The 24,957-nt window shown below is 44.4% G+C and overlaps 1 protein-coding gene across 6 annotated transcripts in view; it reads left to right on the top strand.

Moving 5' to 3' along the window:
• Positions 1-24,957, top strand: part of GPBP1 (GC-rich promoter binding protein 1) — a 453,143-nt gene that overhangs the window by 300,300 nt on the left and 127,886 nt on the right. For all 6 annotated transcript variants that reach the window (XM_029576801.1, XM_029576791.1, XM_029576781.1 and 3 more), the window contains one exon: positions 5,823-5,957. In XM_029576801.1, coding sequence (XP_029432661.1) covers positions 5,823-5,957 — 135 coding nt within the window. The remainder of the gene's footprint in view (positions 1-5,822; positions 5,958-24,957) is intronic.

Genomic DNA, 24,957 nt, shown 5'->3' with positions numbered 1-24,957 from the left:
AAGGCGAGGAAAAGCGCATTCAGTCAGAGCAATGTCAACCTCAGTAGCACACCTTCGCTCTGTACCTATTCTGGACATTTGTAAAGCAGCAACATGGAGTTCTCTTCACACCTTTGCAGCTCACTACTGTTTAGACAAGGAAGGCAGGATTCAGCATATGGACAATCTGTCTTAAAGAACTTGTTTCCAGTGTAATCCCAACTCCTTCTACAACCAACCTGCTGTGATCTTCGGCTGATTCATTTCAACAACAATACTTCACTGTTGCCTCAATATCAAATGATTCAGCCTCTAGCTTGCTAATCACCCATATGTGAGGACTAGCATCCTGCTTGTCCTGGGATAAAGCAAAATTGCTTACCTTGTAATAGGTGTTATCCCAGGACAGCAGGATGTAGTCCTCACGAAACCCACCCGCCACCCCGCGGAGTTGGGTCCGATACGTTTTATTATTTTATTTTTTGGCTAATGCTTATTGCTACAAAACAGACTGAAGGGAGACCCCTGTGGCAGGGAATATCATGGCATGCTGGGCATGCTCAGTAGGCACTCTGGTGCCAGTCAAAAGTTTCATAGTAACTTTGAAAGAAGTTTTCCGTACATAGGGCTCCATTACTGATGTCACCCATATGTGAAGACTACATCCTGCTGTCCTGGGATAACACCTATTACAAGGTAAGCAATTTTGCTTTATCTGACCAGCAGGAAAAGATCCATGCATTCATCTGTTGGAGGAATTCCAGGTTCTTGTGGACAAATTCATTGTTACATTAGTGAGGGAAAAAACTGAGGGTCATTGACCATTCTATTTTTTTGGGTTTTGAGATAGGTTCTGAGGAAGAGGTATCCAGGCTTCCGCTGAACAAGATGCACAAGCTCCAAGAAATGATTCAGTAGGCAGTTCAGGCCAAGACGTTAATATTGGCCAGTATACAGTGACTGATAGGTAGCTTGAACTTTGTGTATAGAATCATTCCGATGAGGGGGGTATTTTTAAGGAGGCTAACAGTCTGCAAGATGCATTCAGGTATTTGATTTGTGCAGAGAAATAGTGCTCCAATGTCTGCGACTCAGTATGATGTTCAGGGCGCAGCATGTGCCTGGGGTTAGTAATGGTGTAGGGGATTCTCTTTCCCCTCCTAAGTGGGATTTGTTTCGTAAACAGGTCCCAGATGCAGGCGACGTGGGATTTCTGGTACCAGAGCACCTAGGGAAGATTGGGATTCTCTACCACATGGGATCTTTTGCAGGGATCAGTAGTACCTGCTACTTAGTCGATCTATCGCCAAGGTTATGGTTGCATGAAGGGTTTCTTGAAAGGACTGGGTTGGGAAAAGGGCCTAGTCCCAATCAGCTTTGATATTAAACATGTTGCTAGGGCAAGGGATGAGGGTCTAACCAAGGGGGCTGTAATCAAACACTTGGCAGGTTTTGGAATTTTTTTTATTTATTTTTTTTTTTTACAAAGGTGCAGGGTTTGGGAGGTCCATCTAAGTGATTCACAGTAAAGAAGATGTTTACTGGGTGGGCAAGGAAGGTGGAGCCCATGAAGGACCTAAGGCCTATCACCCATGTCCTATTAGTTAGCCTTTGGCAAGTTTGTGAGTACAGTTTTGAAATTAATTTATTCCAGGTGGCTTTTGCATTAGCTTTTTTCGGGCCTTGAAGGTGAGCAAGCTAGCAGCTACTTCGAAGAATTATCAAAGCTTTTATGGGTTACTTATGTGGAATGTGCAGGTGAAAGAAAAGACTGTCCTCATTATACACAGATCTAAGACTGACCAGGCGGGTAAAGGGGTAACTCTGCCTGAGGCAGGTTGAATCGCAGGTCACTTGCTATTTAAAGAATGTGAGCAATTATTTAGATGGCAGACCTCCCAGAGAACAGCATCTGCTAATATACTCTGATGTCTTACTTATTAAATATCAATTTTCTGTAGTACTTAGGTGGCCTTTGTGCAGGTAGGGCTGACAATTTTGGGATTGGTGCTGCCTCCAGCACAGCTCAAGCTGGATAGGTAGATGGAGGTCTTTCGCAGTGAATTTGTATGTTATACCAAATTTAATAATCAATGAATAATATTTAATGTTCAGTTTCTTTACAGGTCTGCCCCAGGGGCGAAGGACAGTCTGGACTGTGGGACACTCCTTCATCCATTGGGTAGCCAGGAGGGCCAGGGATTGGCTGTACACAGCAATGCGATATGCGCTGGGAACAGCTGGTACCAATGCTTTGGCTCAAATTGGGCATATGTGTCTGGCAGGATGCTATAATACCTTTGGGTGGCAATGGCTTGGGTACATTTTCTTGCAGACAGTAAATCTGGCAGAATTTACAATTGGGACAATTATTGACCAATATCCAACTTGCTTTTTATCGCAAAAGTCCTAGACAAAGCAGTGTTATCTCAATTAGAAAACCACTAGAAGACAATCTACCTTATAAATGGCCTGTGACCGACGGCCCGCAAATGCGCAGTAGAGCGCAGCTCTACTGCGCATGTGCGGGCAAGGACGTCGGTCAGAAAAAAAAAAATAGCGGTGGGGCCGCAGGAGCGGGAGGAGAAGCAGCGGCGCCGCGCGCGGTGCCGCTGCTTCTCCTCCCCAGATCTGCCGGCAGATCTCGGGGGGGGGTGTCACTCCCGCGCCCCCCCCCCCCCGAGATCTGCCGGCAGGAGCGGGAGGAGAAGCAGCGGCACCGCGCGTGCGCGGCGCCGCTGCTTCTCCTCCCCAGATCTGCCGGCAGATCTCGGGGGGGTCACTGCCGCGCGCGCGGGAGTGACACACCCCCCCCCCCCCCGAGATCTGCCGGCAGGAGCGGGAGGAGTTAATGGAGCCGGGTGAGGGTTGCGGGAAGTCGCGCTTACGGCGCCGGGAGGAAATGGAGGTGGGTGAAGGGAGGGACTGAGTGGGAGGGAGGGAGAGGGGGACTGAGTGAGTGGGAGGGAGGGAGAGGGGGACTGAGTGAGTGGGAGGGAGGGAGAGGGGGGACTGAGTGTGAGGGAGAGGGGGGGACTGAGTGAGAGGAGAGGGAGGGTGGGGAGGAGTGGGTGGGGGAGGGGGGGTGGTGAAGAGTGAGGGGAGAGAGAATGAGGGGGAGGTGAGAGACAGAGGGATGTAGCCTGTTTTAACGGGCTTTACGGCTTGTATTCTATATCCAATTTGGATTCAGAAAAAATCGTTCAACAGAAATTTACTCATTTCTTTAATATAGTAACATAGTAATGACAGCAGAAAAAGACCAAAATGGTCCATCTAGTCTGCCCAGCAAGCTCTGGAATTTGTTGCCAGAGAAGGTAGTTAGTGCAGTTAGTGTAGCTGGGTTTAAAAAAGGTTTGGATAAGTTCTTGGAGGAGAAGTCCATTAATGGCTATTAATCAAATATACTTAGGGAATAGCCACTGCTATTAATTGCATCAGTAGCATGGGTTCTTCTTAGTGTTTGGGTAATTGCCAGGTTCTTGTGGCCTGGTTTTTGGCCTCTGTTGGAAACAGGATGCTGGGCTTGATGGACCCTTGGTCTGTCCCAGCATGGCAATTTCTTATGTTCTTATGTTCTTACCAAGGTAGTAACTGCAGCTCCGTGTAGGTTACCCCCATGTTTCTCTTAACGGTAGTAACTGCCGCTCCATGCTGGTTAAGCTTTTTTGTTTATTCCCATCCTCTAGCCTTTTAGGGATCCACAGTGTTTATCCCATGCCCCTTTGAAATCCTTCACAGTTTTAGTCTTCACCGCTTTCTCCAGAAGGGCATTCCAGGCATCCACCACTCTCTTTGTGAAGAAATATTTCCTGACATTGGTTCTAAGTCTTCCTCCCTGGAGTTTCAAATCGTGACCCCTAGTTCTACTAAATTGTTTCCAATGGTAAAGGTTTGTTGACGCCCATGGATAATTAAAATATTTCAAGTATCTGAAGGGCTTTATCATATCATCCCTGCTCCTCCTCTCTTCCAGGGTATACATATTCAGGTTCTTCAACCTCTCCTCATAAGTCATTCGATGGAGACCTCCCACCATTTTGGTCACCCTTCTCTGGACTGCCTCCATCCTGTCTCTGTCTCCTTTGAGATACAGTCTCCAGAACTGAACACAGTACTCCAGGTGAGGCCTCACCAAGGACCTGTACAAGGGGATTATCACTTCCCTTTTCTTAATAGATATTCCTCTATGCAGCCCAGCATTCTTCTGGCTTTGGCTATCGCCGTGTCACACTACTTCATCAACTTCAGGTCGTTACACTATCACTCCAAGGTCTTTCTCCTGCTCCATGCACATCAGCCCTTAACCCCCCAACGCATATAGTTCTTTCGGAGTTCCACACCCCAGATGCATGACTCTGCATTTCTTGGCATTGAATCCCAACTGCCATATCTTTGACCACTCTTCCAGCTTCCTTAAATCCTATTTCATTCTCTGTACTCCTTCTGGTGTGTCCACTCTGTTGCAGATCTTAGTATCATCTGCAAATAGACAAACTTTACCTTCTATCCCTTCTGCAGTGTCGCTCAAGGAGAGGTTGAACAGAACCGGTCCCAACACCTATCCCTGTGGCACTCCACTTAACACCATTCTCTCTTCAGAGTAGGTTCCACTTACCATCACCCATAGTCTTCTATCCATCAACTAATTTGTAATCCACACAACACCTTGGTGCTGACTCCAAGCTTCTCATTTGGACCCTGTACTACAGGGGTTTGTCAATGATGCATCTTATATCCTGATATCTTATAGCCTGAAATACTGTGGACCATATTCTGCTATGCCATCAGTAGAGAAAAAATGGAATAGACGGAAATATCAAATAGCTCTCTTCCTTCCAAGCAGATAGGTCATTTCAAGTCAAACTAGGCAATCACATATCTGGTACCTTCCCAATTGATACAGGTGTCCCCCAGGGTTCAGCACTATCGGCAGCACTATTCTACTTTTATATGCTGCCTCTGTGTACATTCCTAGCGGAACTAGGATCCAACTTCCTACACGCAGATAACATACAGTTCTACATTCCATTTGCCAAATCATTGAAAAAAAAAAACTGCATCTACACCATCAATATACATGAAAGGAATATAGCAAGAACTATCTCAGCTGAAACTAACACTAAACACAAAAAAAACCTGAAATCATATATTTAAGGAAAAGCTCCTCTATAGTCAAATCGCCACCTCTAGACCTCAGTAATTTTACATTACACCCTCAGAGAGAGTATGGGACCTAGGAATACAGATTGATGAGAACTTTACAATGAAAAGCACATGAGCAAATTAATTAAAACAGGACACTTCAAACTGAGAATTTTACATCAGTTGAAACCATTACTAATATCACACGACTTAATGCACTTCTACAGACATTAATATTTTCAACATATATTACTGCAACTTGCTATTACTAGACCTACCTTGAGGATTATTAAAACCACTCCAGTTGTTACAAAATGCCTCAGCAAGACTTTTATTAGGGACAAGGAAATTTGACCACATCACCCTCTAGCACTGTATTGGAATTTTGTTCTAAGGTACTGGCCTGGAACTGGAAGTAGGGTAAAGGGAAGACCAAGTTAAAAAGGGCTTAATCTCTCATATACTGAGGTCTAGTTATGCAAGAGAGTGTTAGGGTAGACTGCAAATCCACCTCAAAATCTGAAATACATACAGTATTAGAACAATTGATTATCAGTGATACAATTTTTTTTCTTGTTATGCAGTTTTAAAATCTGTGCAAATGATGTAACATGAATAAAGCTAGATAATTTTATTTAAAAACTTGTATACCCTTAATAGGTATATGTTATCATAATTGTGTAACTTTTTTCTTTTAGCCTACACAATGGAAAAGCCAAACTAAAGAAAGCAAGACTGGGACTCTATTATCTCAAGATTTTGCACATAGCTTTAATTCTCTCAAAACTCCAACTGCCAAAAATATTGGTATAACACAGAATTCAGTGAAAGAGGTATAGTAACATGTTTTATGTTGAATAATAGCATATTTGGTAATAATTTGTTTTAGATTTTCTCACAGGACAAGCAGGATGGTAGTCCTCACATATGGGTGACTACATCAGGATGGAGCCCAATCACGGAAACCTTCTGTCAAAGTTTCCAGAACTTTGACTGGCCCCTACTGGGCATGCCCAGCATGGCACTAACCCTGCAGCTAGCAGGGGTCCCTCTTCAGTCTTCTTTTTTCTGCGCAGCAGTAGCCTCGCGTTAAAGGAGTTCTGAAGAGATTCCTGACAGGAATTTTCCTCACGGAATTATTAAAAGTTAAATTGCCCCACAGGGGTCCCTCCTCTAACTTTTCTCTGACCGCGGTACTCCGGTAAGTTTTTACCCGTTTTTCTGACAATTACCATTGAGTTTCGCCCTCGCGGCCTACTGGCCTTCGACCGTACCGCGGCTCGATTTTTTTCAATGGCCATGGTGTCGGGGTTCAGTCGGTGCCCGGACTGTACTCGCACCATGTCTATCACAGACCCCCCATAAAGTCTGTGTAATGTGTCTAGGCCGTGAGCATGATGTCCTGACTTGCACCAAATGTGCCCTAATGACACCAAAAGGTCGCAAAGCCAGAATGGAGAAGATGGAACTCCTCTTCCGTGCTCAAACCCCGACTCCGTCCATTGCATCGACGTCGTCTGAACCGGCACTGTCGACTTCGTGCCAGCATCGACCACCAACCGGTGACAGACCGCCATCAACGACTTCACGGCCATCGACACCCTCTACTCCCCCTCAGGATCAAGGGGATCACCATCGACACCGTAAGACTTGGACTCGGACCATCGAGAGAGCGAAATCATCGACCTCACCATCGTCCGAGCCGCTGTTGAAGAAGCCCCATCCAGGAAAGGCACCATCCTTTCTTCCTGGACCGTGTCACCGAGGCAACCGTCACCCCGATCGGGGTTCGGGAGCTGCGACTCCGCCTTTAATGGTGGTCCCTCCGGCTATGCCTCTGCCTTCTTCTTCTGTTCCTGAGCCGGGGCTGCTTGCTCCAGGTCTCCAAGAAGAACTGGACCGGCTTGTTTAGGAGGCCATCGACAAGGCAATGCAACGTCTTCAGGTTCTTCTGGCACCGGCACAGACTGTGGAACCCACCATCGACCCGATTCCGGCAGCACTGGCACCGCTGCTATCCAAGATGGAAGCGCTGATGGCCGCTTTTCCACCGATGGATCCTGGGTCTCCGATGGCTCCAATGCCTTCCCCATTGACAGCATCATTGGGAGAAGAAACACCGTTCTGCATCCCTCCATCAGGAGTTTTGTCTCAGCCATCGATGCCAATACGTCCCTTGCCACCGATTCATCCATCAGTGCCGATACGTCTGTCGGCGCCACAGACTCGTCCATCGATGCCTGCACCGGTGCCTTCGATGTCATCATCGGTGCCTCTGGTAATTCCCCCGATTCCTTCGGAGCCTAGACCTGGACCCTCAGGTATCCAACCTCCTCTACATCCTAGAGGGAAGTCTGCTGATCCTTATACTTGGGGTGATGATACCACATCAGACACCGATGACTTACCTTCACCCACTGAGAGTAGAAAGCGTTCTCCTCCAGAGGACCTCTCATTTATAAATTTTGGGAAGGAAATGTCTGAATTGGTTCCTTTTCAACCCAGACGGAACAGGATGATAGGCACCAGATGATGGGAGTTACTCCAATTTCTGGATGCCCCCAAGGTGATCACTTCTATTCCCATCCATCAGCAAGAAGAACTGGGAAAATCCTGGATCAATTGCTCCAGTACACAGAAAGGCTGACACCACTTATTTAGTTCAGTCAGCCCCAGGATTTCAGAAGTCACAGCTTGATCCCACTCGGTCGTGGTAGAGTCTGCACAAAAGAGGGCAAAAAGGTCAAAACCTCACTCGTCTACTCCTCCTGGTAAGGGACAGAAATTCCTAGATAACATTGGTTGACGAGTATTCCAAGGGACCAAGCTCATCTCCCAAATTGCTGCCTATCAGCTTTATATGACCCAATACAACAGGGTCATCTTTAAACAGATACAGGACTTATCAGACTCCCTGCCTCAGCAATTCCAAGACCAACTACAAACCCTTGTAAGCAAAGGTTTTGAGGCAGGCAGGCAAGCACGAGATCAGAATATCTTATGACATTTTTGACACCTCTACCAGAGTGTCTGCAGCTGCTATTTCGGCGAGACGGTGTGCCTGGCTCAAGTCTTCTGACCTTCACCCGGAAGCGTAAGACCGGTTGTCCAACCTACCGTGTATAGGAGATAATCTGTTCGGTGAACAGATCCAACGGACAGTAGCTGAATTAAAAGACCATCATGAGACCCTAAAACATCTCTCTTCGATGCCTTCCAACTTCTCCTCAAAGCAGTCCTTTAGAAAGGACTCTAAGAAGTCGTTCTACCATCCAAGGAAATCCTACCCGCCACCAGCCAGATCCCGTGCCAAGAGACCTTATCAAAAACCTCAGTCTTGCCAAACCCGAAAACAAAAACCACAAGCAGCTCCCCAGCCAGGGCCTGCTTCAGGTTTTTGACTTCCGCTTGGAGAGCAGCAGCCAGGTTCCTCTGTCGCACAAAGCAGTGGGAGGTCGACTGTGCCACTTTCACAACATGTGACATTCAATCACATCCGATCAATGGGTATTGGCAATCATTGCTCAGGGTTAGTATCTGAATTTTCTCGCCCTACCACCGGACTCCCCACCTCTACAGACATGGAGAACATCCGATCACTCCATCCTTCTGGATCAAGAGGTCTCCCTCCTTCTCCAGTCAAGAGCAATAGAACCTGTTCCACACTCTCAGCAAGGCCTAGGGTTCTATTCCCGGTACTTTCTAATCCCCAAAAAATCGGGGGGTGTTCGTCCAATTCGGGACCTACATGCTCTCAACAAGTACGTCCAGCAGGAAAAGTTCAAAATGGTCACCTTGGGATCGTTTCTACCTCTTCTACAAAGAGGAGATTGGCTCTGCTCTCTGGACCTCCAGGACGCATACACCCATATTGCGATAAGTCCAGCTCATCGCAAATATCTGAGGTTTTTAGTAGGCCTCAAGCACTATCAATACCGAGTGCTTCCGTTCGGCCTAGCATCTGCACCACGAGTCTTTACAAAATGCCTCAGTCATTGCAGCTTTCCTTAGGAAACAAGGTGTTCACATCTACCCCTATCTGGACGACTGGTTAATCAGGGCTCCAACTCAGCAAACTGCTGTCGTCCCTCAATCTAACCCTACACACTCTAGTCTCATTAGGATTTCTCGTCAATTACGAGAAAATCTAAATCTAAGATCTTTGTCATTCATTGGGGCAGAATTGGACACCTTGCAAGCAAAGGCTTTCCTGCCTCGACAACGAACACTAACTCTCGTGTCTCTTGCTCACCAGCTGCAGTCTCAGTACGCTGCGACCGCTTTCTCATCCTTCTGGGACACATGACGTCCTCAGTCCATGTCATACCAATGGCCCACTTGGCCATGAGACTCATGTACTGGACTCTGAGGTCTCAATGGATTCAAGCTATTCAGCCTCTGTCAGCCATTGTCCATGTCACCGACTCACTCCGTCTGTCTCTCGCCTGGTGGAAACATCAGACCAATCTCCTCCAGGGATTGCCCTTTCAGGTTCCGAATCCTCAAGTCATTCTCACTACAGACGCTTCCAACCTCGGGTGGGGAGCCCACGTAGCTGATCTGCAGACACAAGTCTCTTGGTCTCCAAAGGAAGCCAAACATCAAATAAATTTCCTGGAGCTTCGAGCAATAAGATACGCTCTCAGGGCTTTCCAGGATCGCCTGTCAAATCAAGTCATCCTAATTCAGACGGACAACCAGGTGGCCATGTGGTACATCAACAAGCAGGGAGGCAAAGTCTCCTTCCTTCTGTGTCAGGAAGCTGCACAGAATTGGGCGGAAGCTCTCTCCCATTTGACAAGTAGGTGGCCCTCAGGGCCACCTACTTGCCGGGAGTGAACAATGTGCTTGCAGTCAAGCTGGGTCGCGTTTTTCAACCGCACGAGTGGTCTCTCAACCCTTCGGTAGCGAACTCCATCTTCCAACAATGGGGATATCCTCAGATAGACCTCTTTGCGTCCCCTCAGAACCACAAAGTGTACAATTACTGCTCCCTCGTTCGCAGCAAACACTCTCAGCCCAGAGACGCATTCTCCCTCTCATGGGCAAACGGTCTGCTTTATGCATTCCCTCCACTTCCTCTTCTCTCGAAGACTCTCGTGAAGTTACGTCAGGACAAGGGAACCATGATCCTGATGGCACCTCACTGGCCACGCCAAGTGTGGTTTCCCATACTTCAGGATCTCTCCATCCGCAGGCACATTCCCTTGGGGAAGGACCCGCTTCTGATCACTCAAAGCAACGGGTGCCTTCGCCATCTCAATCTTCAAGCCTTGTCCCTGATGGCATGGATGTTGAAAGGTTAATCCTTCAGCCACTTAATGTTTCCAATCCAGTTTCCCGCGTCTTGATTGCTTCACGGAAGCCTTCCACGAGAAAATCTTACTCTTATAAATGGAAAAGGTTCACATCATGGTGCTCTTTTAAGTCCCTTGATCCCTTTTCCTGTCCAGTCCCGAAGTTTTGGACTATCTCTGTCATCTGTCAGAGTCAGGTCTCAAGACATCTTCCATGAGGAATGCATGTCAGTGCTGTGGCCACCTTCCATAAAGGTGTCGGATGTCCCTATATCAGTACAACCCCTTGTAACACACTTTTTGAAGGGCGTGCTCCATTTCAAGCCCCCATTACGTCCTCCGGCCCCTTCTTGGGACCTTAATTTGGTTCTCGGTCGGCTCATGAAACCACCATTTGAGCCTCTTCACTCCTGTGACCTAAAATATCTCACGTGGAAAGTGATTTTCCTTTTGGCTATCACTTCAGCTCGCAGGGTTAGTGAGTTACAGGCCCTAGTTACCTATCCGCCTTACACTAAACTCCTGCAGGACCGGGCGGTACTCCGCACTCACCCTAAGTTTTTACCTAAGGTAGTTTCGGAATTTCACATTAATCAATCCATCATACTACCTACCTTTTTTCCCAGGCCCCATGCCAACCCAGGAGAACAGGCTCTGCATACCCTTGACTGTAAACGGGCTCTAGCGTTCTACCTAGACCATATAGCTGCCCACAGGGAAAGCACTCAATTGTGCGTATCTTTCCACCCTAACAAGTTAGGGAAATCTGTGGGTAAGCAGACTCTCTCCTCCTGGTTGGTGGAGTGCATATCTTTTTGCTATCAGCAAGCGGGCATTCCATTTCAAGACCATGTTAAAGCACACTCTGTGAGGGCCATGGTGACTTCAGTAGCACACCTGCGATCGGTGCCGCTTCCTGACATCTGCAGGGCTGCCACGTGGCTTTTTCTCCACATCTTTGCAGCCCACTATTGCTTGGACAAAGCCGGAAGACAAGATTCCATCTTCGGCCAGTCTGTCCTTCACAACTTATTTACAGCATGACGTACCTATACCCTTCTGCCTGCCCGGTGGGGTTCAGGATGCCTTCTACCAAATTCCACCCCAGTTGTGCCTGTTGCACGCTTTTGGGTACATTTGGTGCATGTTCGGACATCCTCAGATCGGTACTCACCCATATGTGAGGACTACCATCCTGCTTATCCTGTGAGAAAGCAAATGTTGCTTAACTGTAACAGGTGTTCTCACAGGACAGCAGGATGTTAGTCCTCACGAAACCTGCCCACCGCCCCGCGGTGTTAGGTTCGTAACATTTTATTATTTTATTTTTCGGCACTGCCTGTAGCTTTCAAATAAGACTGAAGGGGGACCCCTGCTGGCTGCAGGGTTAGTGCCATGCTGTTCATGCCCAGTAGGGGCCATCAAAGTTCTAGACTCTTTGACAGAATGTTTCCGTGATTGGGCTCCATCCTGATGATGTCACCCATATGTGAGGACTAACTTCCTGCTGTCCTGTGAGAACACCTGTTACAGGTAAGCAACATTTGCTAATTCAGAGAATGTTTTTAAGTAATGCATATTTTTTTTGCATGGTACAAGGCATTCATTTAATGCAGTTAGAAGCCAAGTGTCTGATTTAGAGAGATTTTTTGAGAAAGCATACTATGTATTAAAGGAATATCGCCAGTTTAGTATGTTTATATATTTTATTATAGGAGAACTTTTTTCTAAGGTTGAAAATGTGTCTTGTAAAATAATAGATTTATTATGCTCTCCGATTGCAATTAAACGGGTGTGCATAAAAAAAATCCTTTTTGTTTTGTATAATGTTTACATTTTTGCTTTTTTTTGTTTTTTGTTTTTAGTGTGTGCTATTTGCAAAGAGCACATGTAAAACATCAAAAAACAAGATTTGGGGGTGTTTCCATCTAGAAAACAATGAGTGCACATCCCTATCAAACATATAAATACAGAATCTAATGACGGATAACACTCGTCTAGTCTTCCTAATTTACTTCTTGTTACAATACCAGAAACCTCAATTGATTCCCTGGCTTTCCTTTAATTCTTTGCATCTAAGTATCCTCTGTGCTTATTCCATGCTTTGTTTGAATTCCATTTTTCTTTTTCAGCCTCTTTTGGAAGCCTGTTCTTTGAATTCATTTTACGCCTGATTCTTACTCCCGTTAGAGCCTCATGTGACTTTTTGCTTGCCTTTTCTCTGTTTACATCCTTTTGAAGATATGTCCTGTAGAATTGGGGACACTGTTCGAGATGAGGTATTATCAGAGACTTGCACTGAGGCGTTATAACTCTTTTTTCTGCTGGTTATATTTCTCCCTATGCAGTGTATTTTGCGACCTTGATCAGATTTGATCATCCTGAGATTTCCCCTGATTGCACATCAGTATTTCACCACCCATTGGGTACTGATTTCTTTGATTTCTGCACCCAAAAGTGTCTATCAATCTACTAAAAATGTGCCAATAATTAGTATACATTTTTGTGCACAAGTATTAATTCTTAGGTTTATTACCAATGTAGTAAACTGACTTGCATAGTGCAGCATGAAAAGTGCACTACTAGACGTACTTCAAGCATTGCACTGATGCACTGCATAATGCTAAAATTAGTACATAGACCCCTGCAATAGAAGAGAGGGTCAACATTCCACTTGACAGATGTTCCCTCCCATCCTACTGATTCAAAACAAATGACTGCCCACTCCTTCATTACCCCCTACACCTCTGATCTTTTAAACAAAGGAGCAAACTGTCTCTGATCCCACCTCCTTCCCACTTGATAGTAGAAAAACAAGCTCTCCCACCCATCTGATGGTGAAAACAATTGTTTTGTCCCTATTTTTCTTCCTTTCACCAACCCAATGGTGAAAAATAAGCCCCCTGTCCCTGCTCATTTCTTCTTTCCCTTGTCCCTGGCAAAAAAAAAATAAATCATAAAGTAGAGCCAGCAGGCAGAACAACCTTAAATCGTACCGGCTCATATCCAACAATGCCCTAGCTCCACCTATCGAAGCACCTGGAGCTAGAGAATCATATGAGTGGGATAAGGAATTCAGGATGGGGGCAAATTGTTTTTTTAACCATTGAGTTGGGTAGAGAATATTGGAGGTGAAGGAACATTTTTTTCAGCATTGGATGGGTGGAAGGATTGTGATTATAGACTGGAAGGTTAACTTTTTTTTTTGCCAAGGAGTGGGGCGGAGGATTAGGAGGTGAGAGAGGTTTCTTTTTTTATTATATTTTTAAAGATGTACTTAGGGGAAAGCAGAGGACAAGGCCCTGGCCTAGGGATATACTGCTAGCATGCTGGACCAGCGTGCTAGCAGTTTACTTTTACTTGTAATGGAAATTACATTTTAAGCGCTATTGGCAGATGGGTAAGAAAGGTGCTAGACCGGAGAAGACTTCATTGGAACTCATGGGGAAGAAGAGACAGCTGGGCAATATGTTCTGATGGCAGATGAAAGAGGAACTATTGCCATCAGTGGAGCAGTCCTCTGCTGCTGACCCATGAAAAGGAGAGGATGAAGGATAAGGGAGAAAGGCTGGAGAGCATGAAGAACAATGAAAAAAGGGCAACAAAAAGCAAAAAAAAGGTATAAAATAGACAATAGAAAGGAATAATTATTTTTGCCGTCTCCTAAAAATTTGGACTGGTGCCCAAGGTTTTCAAAATTTCTACATCCCTTATACCAGCATGTTCTGGATATCATTGATCTTTTGAAAGCAGTGACATAAAATGGGAAACCTACAATGTTAAATGTTAGTCTCCAAGAAAAGAGGTTGTTATAGATGTAATGAATTGGTGCCAAAATGTTACTGACCTGAAGATGGCAACAATTAGTTGGCTGTAGATTATGCAGTGTATAGATATATTGAAGCAACAGCCTCATATGGGAGGAGTACTCTGAGTTTTACACGGAAATGTTTTATCACAGTGCTCTAGGAAAAAGATGCAGGTCATGGTCTTGATGTATTAGTTATTGCTGTAGTTAGCACACATTGAACATGTCAAGTAAATATTTAACAGAGGAATAAGTCTCCATAAACTAATAGTAATAAATTTACTGAATGTTAATCCATAGATACTCCTAGAAGATTCTTCAAGCAGTTTATAGCTTGAAATAGTCGATATCACGTCAAAAAGTGGACATGATGAATTCATCTGTTCAACTTCTTAAGAATTGGTATATTCAGCATTTGAAAACAGGCTCAGTTGTGAATCAGATATTGAACATTGATATTAAAATCCTTTTTCAGCATTACCCTCTTCTGAAGAATGGAATACATTTTGAAGAGTACTTATCAGCTTATCATAGAATCCTTCCACTGTTAACAGTATAGAATTGCCACCTGTCTTAGTATTATTGGAGATTGACAGCATTGAGAGAATACCAAAAGGTGCCCATAGCTACAATGTTCTCAGTAATCTTTCTTTATTTAAAATGTAATCGCTAGTGCTTGATGCCCTAAGCAATGTACAAAAACTATGTAAAATGTGTATAATATAATAAATACAAAATTAAACACCATAACAAAAATAAAGCCCAAACAAAAAGAAACAGATGTCCATGACTGCCAGATATTCACAGCGTATGCGATGTTCAAGACAAGAACAGGAAGCGGATATCCATGACCGCTGAAGATTCAGTGTGTATGCACTGTTCAAAATTAGAGAGAGGCCTTTTTAAAAAAAAAAAAAAAAGGTGAGTTTTTAGCATTGTTTTAAAAGACTTGCTACAATCCAGTAAATTCAGGGCTTCAGGTAGAGAGTTCCATAGTGTAGGGGCTGCTATGGAAAAATCAGTCTCTGATATCCTTGAGGTGAGCTTGCTGTTTCGATGGCATGTCCAGCAAATCTTGTTGGGAGAATCTTAAAGTATGTGTGGGGCAATATATTTATAGTAATGCTTTGAACCAAAGTGAATCACTAGAATTGATTAACTTAGACTACTATGCTAATTTTGTATTGTATGCGTTGGTCAATGGGAAGCCAGTGTAGGTTGAACAGAATTAGGGAAATGCGAATTCTCTAGTTGCTACCTGAGAGAGTGTATGGGTATGTTTAGTAAAAAGCTGTAGAGGTTTTAGTGTCATGGCTGGAAGCCCAATGTGTATTGAATTACTGTCATCAGTTGTAGGCAGTATCAAGACCTGAACTGTGCAGAAATCAGGTTTATCCAAAAGATATTGCACAACTTCCCCCACTTCCACTACTTATTAGAATAAGCAGCTTGGAATCTGTTTAACCCTTGGGATCCTGCCAGGTACTTGTGACCTGGATTGGGTACTGCTGGAAACAGGATACTGGACTTAATGGACCCTTGGTCTGACTCAGTATGGCAAGTCTTAGGAATGCACAAAGGGGGTGCGGAGTAGAAAGCACACACATTTAGATAGATAGCCAAAAGAATAATGCGTGGCAAATAATTATACTGAGCAATAACAGTTTTAACAAACAAAAAAACTTTTTATTATTGTGTTACTAAACGACCCCGACACGGCCGTGTTTCGCGTCAGGCTGCGTCAGGGGGACCAAGAATTTCCAAAATCTGTAATCAAAGAAACATCATATAGCTATTGTGCAGTTTGGCAAACACAAAAATATATAAATGAAAGAATCAAAATAAGAGCCAGGACACAGTAAAGAATCAAGTATTGCTGGACAATTTGTGGAACAAAGCAGATAGAGTCAAGGAATATAATATGAAGATACAAATGGAAAGGAGAAAAATCTGAAAGAAGGAAAAATAAAAAAAATAATTAAAATAGATGAAAAATGAAAAAATGAATGAAAAAATTAAAAAGTAGATCAAGAAGAATATACATAAAAGGAATTGTAAAAGAGGAGGGAGAAGGGGAGAAAGGAAGGAAAGGTTAGAAAGGAAAGGGGAAAGAAGGAAGGGGGAGGGAAGGAAGGGGAGGGAAGAGAGAGGAAGAGGCAAGGGAGAGAAGGGAAGGGGAAGAAAACAGATTATAGAGGAAAAAAAAAAGGTTATAGAGAAAACGTGCCCAAGGGAATAATCATATGGTAGGATATGGGAGAACTAAAAACTTATAAGTTAACAACAATGTGGACAAGATGTCTGCAGATAACTGAAAAAGAAGAAAAAAGCACAGGAGGGTGAGTGAAATAGACACAATGTTGAGGCAGACAAAACATCGGAAAACTAAGTGAGACATACCTTGATGGTAAACAAGCAGCTCAAGGCAGGAGATCAAAGAGCTAGAAGCGCGGCAGGGAATTTGACACTAGAGCATTCAACCAGTCTGAAACAAAGTGACAGAACAAAAATAAAAAAAATAGAAGTGACATGAGTATAAAGCTATAAACAGAATAAAGGCACCAAAATGAGTCCTTCAATTTCGAAGTTGCAACTTGCTATTAAAATCTTTTCCTTTATTCAACTATTGTTAAAAATTATCAGATCATATATTTTATTTATCAATTTTTCTATTTTTACATTTTATCAATTGTTTTCTTCCTTTATTGAATCTTTATAAAACAGAAGATTAGACCTCAGCACCGGTGTGTAATTCTGACAATGAGCATAGGTTTCTAGCCGAGTTGGTACAATCACCGGTCTATAATTTTTCTATATATTTTTTTGATTTTTCTTAAGTTTTTTATTGTATTGAATTGTGCAACCACACAATGTTAGTTGCACTGCAATTCCAAAGTGTTAGGACTTAAACTCAGAACCTGCACGGTCTCTGGTAGTCGCAATTGGAAATAAACTGAAACAGTTTTATGCTGTGCCGCCCGACTCCATACTTAGAACAAGCAAAAACTTGTTTCTTATACTGGCAAATAATGAAATTGTAATCCCAACAAACAATTACTTATCTTAATCGACCACTTTGTTTATAGCCCAGATATATTCTTGGCTGAGGAAACCGCTTAAATTTCTTTGCGGAAGCCACCAAATCGCCGACGTTGTCAATCATTCAGAACCTGCATCAGGGCGGGCTTTTCTGTGGACTGTGTCATCTCAATGGTCAGGTCAATGTCGGGTCGGGTCAATGTCATTGACCCGACCATTGAGACGACACAGTCCACAGTCTTCAGACCGGGTGTCTTTAAGAAGCAGATTTAAATGTGACTCCTAAAGAAGCAATCAGCAGATTGCGAAACACCGGCCGTTGTCAGGTCCTATATACTAGCTACGGGAACAGACGGAGCATTTAAAATTAATATTTCATCATTTAAAATTAACATTTCATCTTGTTATAGAAGTTCATCTTGTCGTAGAAGTATACCATTAAGAACTGTGCCATATATGAGGATAAGACCGAGCGACTCTGCTGAGTGCAGAGTCGGTGTCAGGCTTTGCTGATGCGGTTCTTTTCAAAATAATTTTTATAAATCAATTTTCAAAGCATAATTATTAATTCAAATTGTGCTAGCGTGGGTGTATGAGATACATAAGAAGAAGTCCTTTTGCTTTTTTTGTGGTAGTCACACTAGAGGACATTTTTTGGCTCTTTGCTATATTTTTTCTTGTTAGAGATATACACATGCCAGAAATAATATTCAAAGGTGATGATTCTGAAGAGCTGAAATAAATCTGTGAACCTGGAAGATATATTAGGGCAAATTGACAAACTAAAGATTAACAAATCACCTGGACCAAATGGTATACATTCCAGAGTGATGAAAGAACTGAGAAATGAAATTGTAGACCTGCTATTAGAAATTTGTATTATCCCAGGACAAGCAGGATGCTGGTCCTCGCATATGGGTGACGTCACAGAACGGAGCCCAGCGCGGGAAACCTTTCTGTCAAAGTTTCTAGAAACCTTTGACTTGCCCTGAGAGGCCACTGAGCATGCCCAGCATGCCATGATATTCTCTGCCACAGGTGTCTCTCTTCAGTCTTCGCTTTTCTGCGCTGCCGTTCGCATCGCGGGACTACAGCCCTCGCGTTTCGCAATTCTTGTGACTGAAAAAGTCAACAGTTTTTTCTTGATATTCTCTCTCATAGGAGCTCTCAAGCTCGCCGGCTGATGAGTAATATTTCATTATCATATTCTCCGGAATATTTTTCCCTCACACTCGCATCCATCGACGGCCGTCTGTTCCAAAATGGCGACGGGATTCAAAAAGTGTCCCGTTTGCAATAGAAACATGTCGATAACTGATCCACATTTGGAGTGTGTACTGTGCCTCGGAGAAAAACACGATGTCAGTACATGCCCCAAATGTGCAGAAATGACTGTAAAAGGACGGAAAGCCAGACAAGAGAAGATGGAGCATCTGTTTTCTCTTCAGCTAATTCCTTCTCCATCGAAATCATCGAGGTCATATCCGGCTGGAGCGACCAAGAAGGTCTTGCTTAAAAAACCACGTCCAGATGGCTCCGGTGATCGCCCGTCCTCTCCATCCTCAATACTATCGACAAAATTGGCAGAACACCAGAAATCTAAACATAGACATCGACGTCCATCATCTTCTACATCGATGTCCCAGGATGAATCGATACCAAAGCGGCCCAGACAGCAGGAAACACCGGCACCTTCGATGCCTGGGCCTTCACAGTCACAGATTCCAACCACCTCGTCGATGGACACTTCAGTACCGCCACCGAGTACATCACCGGTGGTTTCACCAATGGTACAGCCTGAATTGTCTACATTAATAAGACAAGCGGTTCTACAAGCTCTAAAAGAGCAAAATATTCCGACGATTTCGTCGATGCCGACATCCGTGTCGATGCCGATGCCTCCAGCATCGATGCCGGTGGTACCACCGATGACGGCATCCTTCTTGCCGCCCAGGATTTGGACTGGTTTTATAACCACTACACCGAGACTTGAGCCACAATCAACATCACTTTTTGCACATATTCCACCATCGGTACCATATCCACCGACAACATCGACAGTATCCCCGCTACCATTGGGCTAACCTGCACTGGAACCTCCAGAAGTTCAAGATGAGGCCTTTTATTGACGCCTTTTACAAAGGTACCAAAATGTGATCGATAATTTACCTCCTGTTAGGCCTCATATTACTTCTGCAGATGTTTTCATCGATGACCCACAGACTGGTCCTTCAGGACTTCAGCCCCCACCTAAAACAATACAAAAATCACCTTACAGAGAAGATTCAGAAGACTCCTGGGATGGTGAACCCTCTCAATTTTCTTCAGAGGAGTTCATGTCTAATCCTCCTTCTCCTGATCGAAGAAAGAAGTCACCCCCAGAAGATCTTTCCTTCTCCTCATTCATACAAAGCAAGTCTGACTCAATTCCATTTAAACTTACAGCAGAGGAAGACACAAGAGCACAAACCCTTGAGGTACTACAGTTTGTGGATCCACCCAAACAAGTACTGGCGATACCAGTATATGAGGTGCTACTAGACCTCCAAAAACAAATCTGGGAACACCCAGCTTCTACCCCTGCAGTAAATAAACATGTGGAGACGACTTACATAGTTCAACCAGCTCCAGGCTACCACAAACAGCAATTACCACACCAGTCTGTAGTGGTAGAATCAGCACAGAAAAAATCTAAATGTGTGTGCCCACACTCATCCATCCCACCAGGCAGGGAGCACAGATTCCTGGATACACTAGGAAAAAAGGTATACCAGAGTTCCATGTTGAGCACCAAAATCTCTGCATATCAACTCTACTTACTTGGCAACTTACTTGGCAAAGCTAAGAATTCTTTAAATTAAGCCTTTTTACAAAGCTTTAATTTTGCTATTCTGTCTGCTTCCCTCCCACCCTACCCCTCTACCCACCCACCCCTAGGTTTGTTGTTCTAATGTAGTCTACCTAAATACAATTGGCAACAGGATAAATTGGTAATTTAGTGTTCCTTAGGTGTTATCCATCAGATAAATTTATCAAAATGAGGACTATCCAATGTAACCATTGTGGAGCATTTATTGTCAGGGAAGTCATCTGGAAACTTAGGGCGTGCCCTAAATGCTCAGAACTGTCTTCCTTGAAAAAAGAGCTGGCTAAAGATAATGCTGAATTGGAAGCAATAAAGAAAGTTTCACCCACTTTATATAATTCAGGAGTTAATCCCACATTACCACATAATAACCAAAAGTCAAAACCAAAGGGGTTTACAAGTGGGCTCAGGCAGGATAAGACCTGTGACCCACAGACACCCATTCTTGACAGCTGTGCAGCCCACAAGATTACCCTCTCACTCACATAGAGCATTAAGGAACTCAAAATACAGAATTATAGTGGGCTCTGGTAGAATCAGACCTGTGATGCAGAGGCACACACTATATCAAGTACAACATGCCTTCTCTTATTAAATACTGAAGAAGTTCTTGAGGAAAAGATTGAAATGTTATCTAAAAAGAGAGAAAAAACCCAATGCACACAGAAATTCCAGATCAGAAACCAAAGGAATAAGCTCACTGTGATGGATGACTCTGCCATCAGAGGCACTAATCCCTTCCCTTACACAAAGGCAAAGGGAAAAGTGGATAACAAAACTCATCTAAAGTGGTCACAAAAGGAGTCCAGAAACAGCAGTAACCTGAATGAAGAAAGCTGGAAAGCTATGAGCACAAATGCTCGTAGTTTGGGCAATAAAATCCCAGATCTGCAAGCCCTAATGGTGGAGGCGGACTTGGACGTTGTTGCTGTCACGGAAACGTGGTTTACGGAATCTCATGACTGGGATACGGCAATACCGGGCTATAACTTATTAAGGAAAGACAGAGAGGACAGGAAAGGGGGAGGAGTGGCTCTTTATGTCAGAAACAATATCCAAGCATCGGAGCTGCAAGGAAGATGGGGCAATGAAGAAGCACTATGGGCCAACCTAAAAAAAGATGGGACATCCATTTTTATTGGAGTGGTTTACAGGCCTCCAAACCAAAAGGAAAAGCTGGACAGAGATCTGGTTGAAGACATCCACAGGATAGGAAAGAAGGGAGAAGTGGTGATCGTTGGAGACTTTAATATGCCAGATGTAGACTGGAGAATCCCATCTGCAGAATCTAATAATAGTAGAGAAATAGTGGATGCCCTGCAAGTAGCTTTGTTCAAACAAATGGTTATGGAACCCACGAGAGAAGGAGCAATACTTGACTTAGTGCTCACTAATGGAGATAACATCTCTGATGTCCAGGTGGGCGCCCACCTCAGCACCAGTGATCACCAAACGGTATGGTTTAATATCACAAAAAAGATACGGAAAAGAAGCACAAAAACTCGAGTTCTGCAGTTCAAAAACACAAACTTTGATGAAATGGGGAATTACCTGGAGGAAGAACTAAAAGGCTGGGAGAATGTGAAAGAAGTGGATCAACAGTGGACCAATCTAAAAGGAGCAATTGCCAAGTCAACTAATCTATATGTTAGAAAAGTAAAGAAAAGCAAAAGAAAAATGAAACCTATCTGGTTCTCAAAGGAGGTGGCTGACAAAATAAAGGCTAAAAGAACAGCGTTCAACAAATACAAAAGATCCCAAAGAGAGGAGCACAAAGAAGAATATCTGGTAGAACTGAGGGAGACGAAGAAATTAATCAAGAGAGCAAAAGGTCAAGCAGAAGAGAGGATTGCCAAGGAAGTAAAGAGAGGTGACAAAACATTTTTCAGATACATCAGTGAAAAGAGAAAAGTTCAAAGTAGTATAGTGAAATTGAAAGGTGGAAAGGATCAATGTGTGGAGAGAGACGAAGAAATGGCAGAAATATTAAACGAATACTTCTGTTCTGTGTTCACAAAGGAGGACCCTGGAGAAGGACCATCCCTAGTTAACAAGGTACTGGAGGGGAGTGGAGTAGATATAACTCCATTTACAGTAGAAAATGTATGGGAAGAGCTGGGGAAACTGAAAGTAGACAAAGCCATGGGACCTGATGAGGTTCATCCCAGGATACTGAGGGAGCTCAGAGATGTGCTAGCGGGTCCGCTGTGTGACCTGTTCAATAGATCCCTAGAAACGGGAGTGGTGCCGAGTGATTGGAGAAGAGCTGTGGTGGTTCCGCTTCACAAGAGTGGGAACAGAGAGGAGGCTGGTAACTACAGACCGGTTAGCCTCACTTCGGTGGTGGGAAAAGTAATGGAGTCACTGTTGAAAGAGAGAATAGTGAACTATCTACAGTCGGGAGAATTGCTGGACCAGAGGCAGCATGGATTCACCAGGGGAAGATCCTGTCAGACAAATCTGATTGACTTTTTTGACTGGGTAACCAAGGAATTGGATCGAGGAAGAGCACTCGATGTCATCTACTTGGATTTCAGCAAAGCTTTTGATATGGTCCCGCACAGGAGACTGGTGAATAAAATGAGAAGCTTAGGAGTGAGTGCCGAGGTGGTGACCTGGATTGCAAACTGGTTGACTGACAGAAGACAATGTGTGATGGTAAATGGAGCTCTCTCTGAAGAGAGGGAGGTTTTAAGTGGTGTACCGCAAGGATCGGTGTTGGGATCGGTCCTGTTCAATATATTTGTGAGCGACATTGCGGACGGGATAGAAGGTAAGGTTTGTCTTTTTGCGGATGACACTAAGATCTGCAACAGAGTGGACACGCCGGAAGGAGTGGAGAGAATGAGACGGGATTTAAGGAAGCTGGAAGAGTGGTCGAAGATATGGCAGCTGAGATTCAATGCCAAGAAGTGCAGAGTCATGCATATGGGGAGTGGAAATCCGAATGAACTATATTCGATGGGGGGAGAAGGGCTGATGTGCACGGAGCAGGAGAGAGACCTTGGGGTGATAGTGTCTAATGATATGAAGTCTGCAAAACAATGCGACAAGGCGATAGCAAAAGCCAGAAGAATGCTGGGCTGCATAGAGAGAGGAATATCGAGTAAGAAAAGGGAAGTGATTATCCCCTTGTACAGATCCTTGGTGAGGCCACACCTGGAGTACTGTGTTCAGTTCTGGAGACCATATCTACAAAGAGACAAAGACAAGATGGAAGCGGTACAGAGAAGGGTGACCAGGAAGGTGGAGGATCTTCATCGGATGACGTACGAGGAGAGATTGAACAATCTAAATATGTACTCCCTGGAGGAAAGGAGGAGCAGGGGTGATATGATTCAGACTTTCAGATACTTGAAAAACTTTAATGATCCAAAGACAACGACAAACCTTTTCCGTCGGAAAAAAATCAGCAGAACCAGAGGTCATGAGCTGAGGCTCCAGGGAGGAAGACTAAGAACCAATGTCAGGAAGTATTTCTTCACGGAAAGGGTGGTGGATGCCTGGAATGCCCTTCCGGAGGAAGTGGTGAAGTCTAAAACTGTGAACGACTTCAAAGGGGCGTGGGATAAACACTGGATCCATCAAGTCTAGAGGGCGTGAATAAAGAGGAGGCATTCAAACACTGCACGGAGCGGCAGTAGCCACAGAGGCATTCAAACACTGCACGGAGCGGCAGTAGCCACAGAGGCATTCAAACACTGCACGGAGCGGCAGTAGCCACAGAGGCATTCACGGAGCGGGATGCCAGTGGCCAGTAGTTGGTGTTCCACCTTCACGGAGCGGAAGGATGGAGGGCTGCTATCTCAAAAAATAAAAAAATAAAAACAGGGGTGGGTAAGAGTATGGGGTAAGGGTGTGGCCTGCTTGTTACAGCGGTTGCTACCCCTAATTGAGCTGGATGTTCACTTGGATGCAGATACGGCGCTGCTCTCTAAATTGGTGGTGGGGTGGAGGGGAATTAGGGCTGGAGGGTACTGGAAGCCAATAGTAACAGGTGGGAGAGAAAAAAAAGTGGAAAAAATGAATAAAGTGCGTAGCTTGCTGGGCAGACTAGATGGGCCTGGAATGCCCTTCCGGAGGAAGGGTGAAGTCTAAAACTGTGAACATCTTCAAAGGGGCATGGGATAAACACTGTGGATCCATCAAGTCTAGAGGGTGTGAATAAAGAGGAGGCATTCAAACACTGCATGGAGCGGCAGTAGCCACAGAGGCATTCAAACACTGCACGGAGCGGCAGTAGCCACAGAGGCATTCAAACACTGCACGGAGAGGCAGTAGCCACAGAGGCATTCAAACACTGCACGGAGCGGCAGTAGCCACAGAGGCATTCACGGAGCGGGATGCCAGTGGCCAGTAGTTGGTGTTCCACCTTCACGGAGCGGAAGGATGGAGGGCTGCTATCTCAAAAAAATAAATAAAATAAAAAAAAAACAGGGGTGGGTAAGAGTATGGGGTAAGGGTGTGGCCTGCTTGTTACAGTGGTTGCTACCCCTAATTGATTAGGGCTGGAGGGTACTGGAAGCCAATAGTAACAGGTGGGAGAGAAAAAAAGGGGAAAAAATGGATAAAGTGCGTAGCTTGCTGGGCAGACTAGATGGGCCGTTTGGTCTTCTTCTGCCGTCATTTCTATGTTTCTATGTTACATTACTCAATACCAGAGGAACCTCTGGAAACAGATGGAAGAGTTCATAACCTCTTTATCCACCCAGTTCCAAGAGCCTTCACAAGCTGTAATAACAAAAGGATTGGAAGCAGGCAAACATGAGGTAAGAGCAGTCTATGATAATTTTGAGACTGCCTCCAGAACAGCAGCAGCAGGT

The sequence above is a fragment of the Rhinatrema bivittatum genome, chromosome 1 (assembly GCF_901001135.1).
Source record: "Rhinatrema bivittatum chromosome 1, aRhiBiv1.1, whole genome shotgun sequence".
NCBI classification, from domain to species: domain Eukaryota; kingdom Metazoa; phylum Chordata; class Amphibia; order Gymnophiona; family Rhinatrematidae; genus Rhinatrema; species Rhinatrema bivittatum.
This window is presented reverse-complemented; position numbering and strand designations above follow the sequence as displayed.